Here is a 14252-nt window from a genome sequence, read left to right as displayed (position 1 = left end):
TGTGCGTCCCTACTTTTCTTCTCGGGCAACAGGAGTGTAATTAAATTGCTACGATCGGGAATCGAGACCTGAGTTGCAAACACATACAAGTTACATTATGTCCGTCATTACATGTGACAAAACCTGGGCATGGTAACTGGATCCACTAGAAGTAGCAATCAACTTTCCCTCAAATTCCATCCTACCGTCTTGGAAAATGAAGAATACATTGTATAACGTAGTTCCAGATACACTATCTGAAAAAAAAAGACTGGATTGCCACGGATGAAAGGCATTTACTCATTGGTCAGTTCGATCGGTTAGCGCTAAATGGCAACAATAACAGCAGCAGCAGCACCAGCAGCAGCACCAGCAGCAGCACCAGTAACAGTAGAAGCAGGCATACGTTGATATGCGCTAATATACACCTGTTGAATCATTGGCTGTGTGTTACTGTTATGGGAATGCGGCGGCAGAGTTTCCTTATTTAAACAATAACAATTCGTTACCGAAATGAATGTCCTTTGACAGTTATTTTTTCCTTTTTCACTTCTATCTTCAATCATCCAAATGATTTAGAATCATTTATAAATATTTTGTAATGACATTAAAGGAGTAACTTGCCGAGAACTGGATTTCCTAAACAAAACGATATGTTATTATTATAAGTGCAAACAGTATTTATGATCATGAATAAAAGAATTAACTTGAAAGAATTTTTATTTGGTTTTCATTTGAAACATTACTTATTCCTTCACTTCAGACATTCCTCTCCCACAAATATGGTTATCGACCTTGCCCCAGAATCATCAACAAAGCTATCTTTGAAAGGTTTTCATCAGACATTAACTCTGCCGAAGACAAAGAACTCATACATCGGTATATGTTTTAAATAATTTTAGCTATTTAATGAAATTTTTATACATTGAATGTCCAAATGTTTACAACAAATTATTATTAAGATTATCATTTAAAAACCGAAGTTTTAAACCTACATACATTCATGCACACATACATTCATGCACACATACATTCACACACGTACATACATACATACATAAATGCATACATACATACATACATACATACATACATACATACATACATACATACATACATACATACATACATACATACATACATAGCATTAAGTGCTACAGCGTGCCTTTGCTGATCTTGGGAAAGTCTCATCTCGCTTCTCTGTTACATATTTATATGTATATACACACTCGCACACACATCTGACTATATTTAAATTTAAATAAATCTTCAAATATATATACTCTCAGTGCATTTTCAACTTAATTGATTTCTTATCTATCTATCTGTATATCTGTCTGTCTGTCTATCTATCTATCTATCTATCTATCTATCTATCTATCTATCTATCTATCTATCTATCTATCTATCTATCTATATATCTATCTATCTATCTATCTATCTATCTATCTATCTATCTATCTATCTATCTATCTATCTATCTATCTATCTATCTATCTATCTATCTATCTATCTATCTATCTATCTATCTATCTATCTATCTATCTATCTATCTATCTATCTATATTTATACATGTGTGTGTGTGTGTGTGTGCTTGTCCCCTCTTCATCGCTTCACAACTAGTGTTGGTTTGTTTAAGTTCCCAGAAATTTGCAGTACGGCAAAAGAGACTGATAGAATAAGCACCAGAATTTAAAAACAAGTAGCAGGGTCGATATGTTCTACTAAACCCTTCAAGGCAAGTCTCAGCATGGCCACAGTCTAAAAGCTGAAGCCAGTAGAAACGGTGGAGGCTTCGAACTAAGTTCAACATACTATCTAATCTGACAATGTACTGAGTAGAAAATATTATCTAATCTGACAAGGTACTTTAAAAGTACAATATTCTATCTTATCTGACCTCTACGTCCTAGCTACAGACAGGGTTAATAAATAGATATCGATACCAGACAGGATTTGTTTCAGCTGGTTTCTTTATTCTCTGAAAGTAATTGTGTCTCTATCCAAAAGAACTCAATTTGCTCCATCATTATTGTCTCAACATATGCAACTTATTCTTTGCAGTTGGTACAAAGAAGACCTTAATTCGTTGGCTCCCTCCTACATTCTTCAACCAATTGGATACGTTCTTCCATCGTTTCTCAGCCACAAAGAAGAAGAAAGGCAAGAGGCCACACAACAGTGGAACAAAGAGAGCAGCCAACTAAGAAAAATTATCTGTGCAGCAGCTAAACGTCTCCTTGAAGAAGATGAAGCCAGGCGTTTTCTAATGTCAGGTACTACTCATAGTTTATTCAGTAATGTCGAAAAATATAAACTTATTGACTAGTGTGTTGCACTGGTTTCATGACATTTAGCAGGTGAGAGTAGTCGATAGCAATTTCTTTAATTTTTGCATAATGAAATTTACTTTAATTTCTTTGAATTACTTTTCCGGATTAACAACAATAAAACAGTCACTGAAGCAGAAATTATGCAAGGAATTCTTGGAACAGACCAACCTGACCAACATTGCATTTGGTTTAAAAGGAACATAATCGATATCGAGCACCAAAGTAATGATGAATATCTAAGTAGTTTTAAAGGTAAGTTCTCGATATATATATATATATATATATATAATAATAATATTATTATCAGGGAGTATAACTCCAAACTTACAGGGAAAATTTCAATTTAGTATTAAATCAAATTTCACAATACAACTATATAATATATATAAAAATTAGAGAAAAAACACTATTATGCGATTCAAACAATGATAGATATAATGTTTATTAATTTTTGTACTTTTTGTGATCTAGTTATTTGTTTTAAAATATATATTATTTTTTATTTATGATTTGGTTTATGTCTGTCATTGTTTGAATTGCATAATAGTAGTTTTTCTCTAATTTATATACATATATATATATACATATATACATACAATATTAAATATGTACATATGTAATATTGTATGTATATATTTTATTAATTTGCCTGTACGGCTAATAATTCGCTTACCACTTGTGATGGTATTTTAATAATACCATCCATATATATATATGTATGTATATATATATATATATATATATATATATATATATATATATATATATATATATATATATATAACAAAGTGGAGTTGTAAGGTACCGCACGAGTGGAATTATATACGAAAGAAGGTTTGAAAATGCAATTTTAAAAGATGTTTATTTACTTTACCGGTTTCACTCTTTAGAAAAAGATTGTCAAAAGTAACATGTAAAAGTTTGGTTGTGTTAATTATTGGTTGTCACAAAATTCTACAATACATATATACAGTCTTTGGTAACAAGGACATGTAAAGGACATAAAAATGTTTAACAAGTTCATGAAAATATTGGGCAAAAAAGATTCCAACATATATATACATTCTCAAGGCAAAGTTAAAGATAGCTTCCAGAAGGAATTATTAAAAAGTTCAGTGGAATATTGGTATACACGCACAGAATATTATGAGTTCAAAAAGGTTTACATTATAGTAGTAGGCAAGTTCAAACTGACCTGGTCCACCGTGTTATCGTAACTTTTACATGTTACTTTTGACAATCTTTTTCTAAAGAGTGAAACCGGTAAAGTAAATAAACATTTTTTAAAAATTGCATTTTCAAACCTTCTTTCGTATATATATATATATATATATATATATATATATATATATATATATATATATATATATATATATATATTATATATATATATATATATAATATATATATATGTATATATATATATATATATGTATATATATATATATATATACACACAGGGTTTGGACAAAATAGCGGAAACACCTAGCATCATAGCATCATAATTTTGAAATATCTATAAAAGTGTCAAAAGCTTGTTTATTTTTGTTTTTATTTATTATTAGTGTTGCTTAATATGTTTTGCTAAAATTGCTGTTTCTTTTCAGATATCATCAGAAAAAGGTAATTAAAATTCATTAAAATGACAAATCTATCGCACTTTCAAAGGGGTCAAATTCTTGGTGCTTGTATGGCAGGCGCTAGCGTAACGAAAACAGCCGAAATGTTTGGTGTGTCAAGGAGTACTGTCTCGAAAGTAATGACAGCCTTTGAGAAAGGGAGAAAAACCTCCTTGTCAAAACAAAACTCCGAAAGAAAACCAAAACTGTCAGATAGGGACCGTCGGACTCTTGCCCGAATTGTTAGAAAGGATCACAAAAGTACAGCTCCCAAAATTATTGCAGAGCTTAATGACCACCTGGAGAACCCAGTTTTCACAAAAGCTGTTCGCCGGGAGCTGCACAAAGCCGGATTTCACGGGAGGGCTGCAATCAGAAAATCACTACTTTCAAAAAAAAACGTTGCAAAGTGTTTAGAGCGGAGTAAAAACCTACAGAATTGGTCCCTAGAGCAGTGGAAGAATGTTATTTTCTCGGACGAGTCGTCCTTTAGTCTATTTCCGACCACCGGCCGAGTATACGTGTGGAGACAGCCAAAAAAAGCATTTGACCCAGACTGCCTTCTTCCAACTGTTAAATATGGAGAAGGATCCGTGATGATCTGGGTGGGGGGCTATATTTTGGAAATCCGCCGACCCAATGGTTTCCCTTCATGGCAGAATTAATAGTCAAGACTATTTAAGTATCTTATCTGATCAAATTCATCCTATATTTGCGGAACTGTTTCCGGATGGAAATGCAATCTTTCAGGTTGATAATACACCAATTCACACAGCTAAAGTTGTCACTGAATGGTACGAGGAACATTCTAGTGAAGTTGAACATCTTACCTGGTCACCACAGTCCCCAGATCTCAATATTATCGAACGTTTGTGGTGTATTTTAGAAAAACAAATAAGGAGTCGATATCCTCCACCATCATCACTACAAGAACTGGAGACTGTTTTAGCTGAAGAATGGACAAAAATTCCTTTGGAAATAATTGAAACTTTGTACGAGGCCTTACCTCGTAGAATTCAAGTTATAATTACTGCCAAAAGCGGTTCTACCCCATATTAAAATAAATTTGTTTGAAATTTTAAGGTGTTTCCATTATTTTGTCCAACCCCTGTATATAATATAATATTATATTTTATTCTATTTGTTTCAGTCATTTGATTGCAGTCATGCACCACCTTGAAGGATTTTTACTCGAACGTATCGACCTCAGTACTTAACTTTTTAAAGTCTTATATTTATCCAATCGGTCTCTTTATCGAACCGCTAAGTTACGGGGACGTAAGCACATCGGCACCAGTTGTCAAGCGGTGGTGGGAGCACAAACACACACACATAACACACATATATACATGTATACGACGGGCTTCTTTCAGTTGTCGGCCCGTGGCTATAGTTGAAGACGCCCAAGGTATCTCACAGTGGGACTGAACCCCGAACCATGTGGTTGGGAAGCAAGCTTTTTACCACATAGTCATACCTAAAAGATCAGTATCATACTATCATATCACTGAGGAGTCATTATAGCCATTTAAGAAATACGTCATTATATTTAGCAATAATAAATATCTGAACGAGATGTAAAGAGTATGGCGGTGCCCCAGCATGGCCACAGCTCATGAGCTGAAACTAGAATCAATCAATCAATCAGTAACCTTAGTGGTTAGTCATATTGAGTTGGCTAGTATACTTTACGTCATTATATTTATTCTTGCTTTAATTTATGATACTATTATACACTATAAAGTGTGAATAGATTTTGTCCCACTCTGATACAATCCCGTTGTCATAGTTCTCTTCATCAATAGATTCAGTCTGATGGTTCTATATTTCTAAGGTTAATGGCAGAGGAATGTTGGAAAGGATAGAACACCGAATTAAATATTTTACTTTCGTTACTCTACGTACAAGGTTATATAACCACAGAAGTAGATTTTGTCTTTCATTTCCCTGGGATGCGCATCCTATGTACTGTTACCCCACGCAACCTAGAACAAATTGAGGCATATCACTAGTTGTACCGGCATTGGGAGGAAATAGAATATATTTTTCGAACAGATCCCTCTATCTAAGATCCGTTCCTTGTTAACCCATGTGATAAATTTATTGTCTCAGTTGGTCACGCTTGCTTCAGATAGGACCCTATGGAGGAGTGTCTGAGGACTCTACCCCTACGACCCTCCTAGTAATGGACAAAGAAGATGGATGCATCTTCTTGGGTTTGCTAAAATAAGTATCATGAAAGTGGTGCGGTTGATGTTATCGACTAGACTTTCCTCTCTACTTGTTCTACAGAAATCTATTTTTTAGGATAAATTTTCATTGCTTTTTCAAATACTGAATTTATTTTGATATAAAACGAATAAACAATTAATATAGGCAATTAATTGTACCACAGCATTATTGATACTTATATCTTAAACTTTAGAAGTTATGACCCCCTTCGGTCATGAATGACCATGGGATTGCACCTAGAAAGTTACCCTCCCAGGCACAAGTCCGGGCAAGGTTGTTTATGCAAGACCAACAGCCGCCCATACATACCGGCCTCCCCTCTCCACACCACCAGTGTTATCCAAGGGAAAGGCAAAGGTTGATACAGCTTGGAACCTGTGACGTCACAACTCATTTCTACAACTGAGTGAACTGGAGCAACGTGAAAGAAAGTGCCTTGCTCAAGAACACAACACGCAGCCCGGTCCGGGATTCGAGCTCACAACCTCACGACCGTAAGCTCGACGCTCTAACCACTAAGCCATACGCCTTCACTTTAGAAGTATGGAAGAGATAACTGGCATTAATGGGATTTTCACTCATAAAATAGCAGAACGATAAATGGCAACACTGTAAACCATTATTTATTCTGTTGTTCTATCCAGCCAAATGCATTATGATGGTTTGTGCTTTCATCCCATTCGATTCTCATTTCGAATCCCATAAATATCGACTTTACTCATATACATACAAATAACCAATGCAATCTATTACTTCTCTCTCATGCGAACATTGGCCTCTAAACTGATGTAAAAAAAAAAAATTGATATTTCTTTTTTCTTCAGAACAACCTAATATTTCTGAGGAATTCGAAGAATCCCAAAACTTACTCTACAGTCTCAAAAATGATAAGATACCATCCATTTTGAAGGAAAACATCATGACGTACGACGTAGAATGGAGACCAAAAGGTGAGTTTGGAATGTTTAATTTTTCGGAGAGAATCGGAGTTGGCTCAAATGTTGTCAAACATATTTAGTGGTCGACCAAGACATCCAACTGGTGCTTCACTTTTGTCATCTTTTAATTTATTCTTTCCCTTTTCTCACCCAACAATCTTTCTGTCTTTGGATGGTTTAAATATTGGTTTGAAATTTTGGCACAACGCCAGCAGTTTTGAAGGGAGAGGGAAGTCGATTACATTGATCCCACTGTTCAATTGGTACTTATTTTATCGATCCCGAAAGGATGAAAGACAAAGTCGACCTCGGCGGAATTTGAACACAAAGCATTAAGCACTTTGTCCGGCGGGTCGACGATTCTACCTGCTCGCCGAATTGGCATGATTTAAATATTATTATAACCATTCACTCTATTCTGCACTCTGGAAGACAGCTAAACCAAAAACATAACTGTATGATTGCCTGACTAACATCAACAATTCATTGGAAGCGAAAAGCTGTCAGACTTCTCATATGATTTTCTTTTTCATTTCTATTTTTATTAAATTATTTACCATTTCAAAATGTGGAATCTTTTGAATTACGAATCCATTGTTGTAAACTATAATTTTTATAATCTTTGATGATGAAAGTCAAAAGCAGGGTCTCTCTCTCTCTTTCTCTCTCTCTCCACTTTCTCTCTCTATGTATATATATATATATATATATATTATATATTATATATATATATATATAGATATATATATATATATATATATATATATATATATATAATATATATATATATATATATATATATATATATATATCTATATATATATATATATATATATATATATATATATATATATATATATATATATATATATTATATATATATATATATATATATATATATATAGATATATATATATATATATATATATATATATATATATATATATATATATATATCCACATATACGTGGAGGCGCAATGGCCCAGTGGTTAGGGCAACAGACTCGCGGTTGTAGGATCGCAATTTCGATTCTCAGACTGGGCGTTGTGTGTGTTTATTGAGCGAAAACACCTAAAGCTCCACGAGGCTCCGGCAGGGGGTGGTGGCGATCCCTGCTGTACTCTTTCATCACGACTTTCTCTCACTCTTTCTTCGCTTAGCCAGCGGGGTGGCATCATTTGAAGGCTAAAACAATGCGAAGCGCATTGTGACCAGCGATGTGTAGCAACATCTGATGGCCTGGTCGGTCACGGTGATCACGGTGATATATATATACACATATATATACATACATACATATATCCATACACACACATACGTAAAAACACATGTATGTATGTATTTTATGGGTTATAATTTAACAAATTAAATGCGTTCCACGTAATGAAGTATTGAATACTTTAATGTGTATGCGGAGCAAAAGCCTTGTTTATATTAACAAATATACAATGTCTATCTACCTATCTCTCTCTCTCTCTCTCTCTCTCTCTCTCTCTCTCTCTCTCTCTCTCTCTCTCTCTCTCTCTCTCTATCTATCTATCTTTTGCAAGCAGTCAAAAAAATCCCCCTTGGCTTAATTTCACAGCGAGACTAAATATGTACGACTATAATTCCACTTATTTATTTGTTTACATCCCATGTTATCTTGGTACTGCAAGTAAGTATCTATTTCTAGGCTTGGATCCTGAATCTTATTGCGAGCATAAAACATATCTGCAAAAATTGTCTGAAGATTTTGAAAAAAAGATCAAAGATCTTATTGAGAAAGCGATCTATAAAGCAAACAGATCAATACTAAACGACACCTTATGTGAAGAAGTTCGGCATCACACGATGTTTTGCCAGAGAAAATGCAAGTCATTTTTCGGAAGGAATGATGTTTTGATGGTATGTTATAAATATTGATTTCTTACATTAGCTGGGTAACTGATATGAAATTAAACCAACTGAAAATCAAAAACGGGGTGTTTTCTCTACTTATCAGAATGAATTTCTTTTGAAGGAACGATGGAGTCCATGGAAGTGGATTTCAGTATAAGTTTAGTATTGATCTCAGGTAGTAGTATAAAAACCAAGTCAACTCCAGTGACATTAAAACTTAAAACATGAGGAGGAGTGAAAAGAAGGAAACACTGCTATCTCTGGCGGGATCTGAACCCAGAACGTTAAAAAAAAAGACGCGGCTGACATAATTTGTTCTGCATTCAACCGTTTTGCTACCCTACTACCTTTGACAGACTTCCATGACAGACTAGCTCAGAAACAAAAAAATCCTTTCAATTTCACATTACTCTTCCTTCCCCCACCCCAACCAACCTCCCACACTGTCCCTTAAAATAGCAAACAACCCTTATCTTCACACAAAGTGAAAATGCTAAAGCAGGTTGGTTCATCTCAAATTCTTTGTAAACTCCTAAATATATCTCCTTCTGTGTATATATATACTACCAAACAAACATAATTTTTACTGAACTTCTAATACTCTGTCTGTGTATATATATAGATACTTCCAAACAAACATGATTTTTATTGAACTCCTAATACTTTTTGTTTAATATTTTCTGAGATATTTCCTTGTAAACTGTTTTTAACACTTTCTTCTTATTATTATTATTATCAAAGAATGTATATATTTATTCTAATACTTTTGCGAAAACCAGTACTTTACACAGCAAGCTTATACAAATCTTTACATTTACTTTTGACAATCTTTTTTCTAAAAACAGTGAAACCGGTCAGTGAATAAACACCTTTAAAATTGCATTTCAAACCTGCTATATATATATGATATATATATAATATTATATATATATATATATATATATATCATGATCGACCGCTAAATCCACAAGTATTTTTATTCTCTCTCTGTTTATTTCCTCATGTTCCTCTGTTGGAGAGCATAGGTTCGAAACGTAAAAGACTTTCTCACCTTCCCGAGCATCAAACTAATACACTTGCTTGTTGTTTATACACCTGTCTTGTCCCTTGTTTTTCTGTAAAGTTCAACTCTCTCTCTCTCTCTCTCTGTATATATGTATATATATGATGTTCATATATACGTGCATTACATAATTTAAGAGAAAAAATTAGCTGAAGGTATTGATTTTCTGGTATCGTTAACAACAATTTATCTTTTTATATACAGGATATAAAAAAATACATATTAGATGATCGGGGCCAGCCATTAGTTATCTACGGTTCATCAGGATGTGGTAAAACATCAGTTCTAGCCATGGCGGCTATGAAAATACATGAGTGGACCGAAGGCAAGGCTTCAGTTATTATCAGGTAAGGGAATTCTTTATGTTCTGGGTTTAAATTCTGCTGTGGTCGACTTTGTTTTCATCTTTTCAGGGTCAATAAAATAATGTCAGTCAAGAACAGAGGTCGATATAATTGACTTACCCATCTTCTCAAATACTGCTGGCCTTGTGTCAAGCTTTGAAAACAAAATAAGGTAAGGGAATGATCCTTGTTGTTGATGTTATTTTTGATGGTTTGTCAATTCAGTCATTTGTCCGACCTTTCATCTTGGCCAATAATAATTATGATATTTTCCACTTTTTCACTTTCTTAATTTATATTGGGTTCTAAAAATTATATAAAAAAAGGAACATGTTTAACGTGATCGAACATATATTCAAAGATCTTATATATTCAAAGACATATATTTAAAGATCTTATATATTCAAAGACTATATTAAAGATCTATATATTCAAAGACATATATTTAAAGATCTTATATATTCAAAGACATATATTTAAAGATCTTATATATTCAAAGACATATATTTAAAGATCTTATATATTCAAAGACATATATTTAAAGATCTTATATATTCAAAGACATATATTTAAAGATCTTATATATTCAAAGACATATATTTAAAGATCTTATATATTCAAAGACATATATTTAAAGATATATATTCAAAGACATTGAACATATATTCAAAGACATATATTCAAAGATCTTGCAGCCGTGATCATTACGTACATAATATATCTCGATCTATATTTCCCGAATATGCCTTTAAAAGGAAAATAGAATAGAATGTGAGTGAGATTTGGTAGCTTTTTCTAGGGCCACTGGCAAGCGGTAACTCCATAGCGTTGGTGGTAAGCTTCTTGCGAGCAGTATCTGCAATGTAAGTACCAACTTTGGCTGGAGCCAATTAATTGCCCTGTCAGCCTTTGTTTTCGTTAGGTCAGGTGACCACGTAGAATTTCTTCGTTGATTATTAAAAAATGTCTCTCCTATATCAGAGACGAAATGCTCTGGCAGACAAAGTATGATACCGCTAAACTAACTATAAAATGTATCGATAAATTAGTAGCCGAAGTAAAACAACAGAAATAACTTCACCTGCGCATCAAAGAATTTACTTTATGCCATAAGGTGTGAAGGGTGCCACAAAGATTACATAGGGCAAACGAGCCGTATCCTCAGAGAAAGGATGACAGTCCACCGCCAACAATTGAGGGATCCCACAACAAGACAAATACTACTTAGTGGGCACTTAAATCTCTGTACACAAAACAAGTCCTTCAAATTCTTAGTTTTCCCACTATACCAATGCCCGGACAACACCACTGACCAAACACGTATAAATAGGGAAAATAATCTTATTTAAAAATACAGACCACACCCAAAACAAGAACACAGAGAAACACATACAGATGTACAAAATCACATACACACACACACATAAACAACGCAAACCTCCGACGCAAACACAACACAACCCACACAAACACACACGGATATATGCACACATATGTACACACACATACATAACATCCCCACCAACACAAAACAAACATACGCACGCACACACACAGACGCACGCATACACACGCGAACAAACACATACATACACATGTGCACACAAAAGACCCTGACAAATACCATTCACACACATACACACACAAAGGTGCACACACACACACGCGCACACACACATACACACACACACACATATATATACATGTGACCTCGTGTGTACCGTTGCCGATTTTTTCCTTCTGTCTTCCCTTCTCTGGATCTTTCCTCCTCCTATGTTTCCGACGAAGAGCTCCACTCGAAACGTTAAACCCTCCTTCTTTCCTTCTTTCCTGAGCGTCAAATAATACTATATTTGTTCCACGTCCTCGCGTTGTTGTGTTTTCTCTTGGTGTTTGCATGTTTGGATTAACTTATATATATATATATATATATATATATATATATATATATATATTATATATATATTATATATATATATTATTATATAGAAGGAGCTTCTACAGGACTAGAACTGTTTCATTCAAGAGAAATCTTCAGGAAGCTAGTTAACAAGAATTGTATTGGCATTTATACATTTAGGCAGGTTTAAAGGGGTGGTGGTGGGGGACTTTTTGGGGGTAGGCATAGCGCAAAAATATCATACTTGGGGGAGTGGTCAAGGAGTCAGTGGTAAATTAGATAAAAGAATAAATAAAAGAATAAAAAAATATATAGAAGAATAGAGTTTTAGGTAAATAAGAAGATTCTCACTTATACCTATACACATATGTATACATATACACACACACACACACATATACATACACACATGCATACACACACACATATATACATACACACATATATAGATACATATATCTACATATATATATATATATATATATATATATACATATATACACACATACATGCATATACATATACAAACACACATGTATATATACACACACGACCACACATACATATACACACAAAAAAAATATATACATACACACACATACACATACACACATACACACACATATCCACATACACACATGCACACACAACACACAAGTCCCTATATACACATATATACATATACACACACATATATATATATATATATACATACACATATGTGTACCTATACATACCTACACATACACACATATACATACAGATACAAACCCATTCCCTAATTTTAATTTTATTATCTTCATTTATTACTTTTGTTATCTTTGACCGCTGGTCACAAGCATCTTGGCTACGACAGCAAGTTCATTTATCTTTCTACTTGAACACAAGCACTCACTCACGCACGCACACCCATTAGCACGCACACTCACTCATTCGTACACTCATACACATACACGCACATACGTGTTATATTCATACATACATACATCTACATACATTCACATATATACACATACGTACGCGTACCTACAGATTCATGTCTACATATACACCAATAAATATATATACACACATACATATACACCTACATACAAATACATACATATATATATTATATATATATATATAATACGTATATATACATACATACATACACCCATACTACAACTATATATACACATACACACACCCACACGTATACATATACATACATATACGCGCATGCATACACACACACAACATACACATACACATATATATATACATATATACATATATATATATATATATATATATATATCTATATATATATATATATACACACACATACATATACATACATACATATACATATATACACACACACATACATACACATATACACATACACACACATACACATATACATGCGTACCCATACACACACACACACACGCGCATCCATATATACACATAAGTACACATATGCGTAAAATTATACATATATCTATACATATGCTTACACATACACACACACACACGCGCCTCCTTATGTTCATACTTACATGCATACTCAAAAAATAAATAATAATAAAATATATATACGTGCAGTTATTCATATACATACATGCATACTCAAAAAATAAATAATAAATATTAAGTATATATACGTGCAGTTAACTATTATACAGACGGATACATACATATAAACTTACACAATATATATATATATATATATATATATATATATATATATATTATACATATATATATATATACATATATATATATATATATATACATACTTACACATATGTACATAGACATACACACATACATAACTCTACGTACCTACATATACATAAACACACGAGCGTACACGTATATGTACATATACACATACACATACACACACATATACATACATACATATACATACACAACATATATAATATATATAGATACATTATATATATATGATA

At 33.2% G+C, this 14252-nt stretch overlaps 1 protein-coding gene across 1 annotated transcript in view; it reads left to right on the top strand.

Annotated features, from left to right (window-relative positions):
* Positions 1–14252, top strand: part of LOC115210615 — an 82822-nt gene that overhangs the window by 17139 nt on the left and 51431 nt on the right. The window contains exons 5-10 of the mRNA XM_036502658.1: positions 743–858; positions 2045–2256; positions 2437–2565; positions 6989–7114; positions 8644–8990; positions 10252–10394. Of these exons, the coding sequence (XP_036358551.1) occupies positions 743–858; positions 2045–2256; positions 2437–2565; positions 6989–7114; positions 8644–8990; positions 10252–10394 (1073 nt within the window). The remainder of the gene's footprint in view (positions 1–742; positions 859–2044; positions 2257–2436; positions 2566–6988; positions 7115–8643; positions 8991–10251; positions 10395–14252) is intronic.

The sequence above is a fragment of the Octopus sinensis genome, linkage group LG4, assembly GCF_006345805.1.
Source record: "Octopus sinensis linkage group LG4, ASM634580v1, whole genome shotgun sequence".
NCBI classification, from domain to species: Eukaryota; Metazoa; Mollusca; class Cephalopoda; order Octopoda; family Octopodidae; genus Octopus; species Octopus sinensis.
The sequence above is the reverse complement of the archived record's forward strand: the minus strand, read 5'-3'. Positions and strand labels throughout refer to the sequence as shown.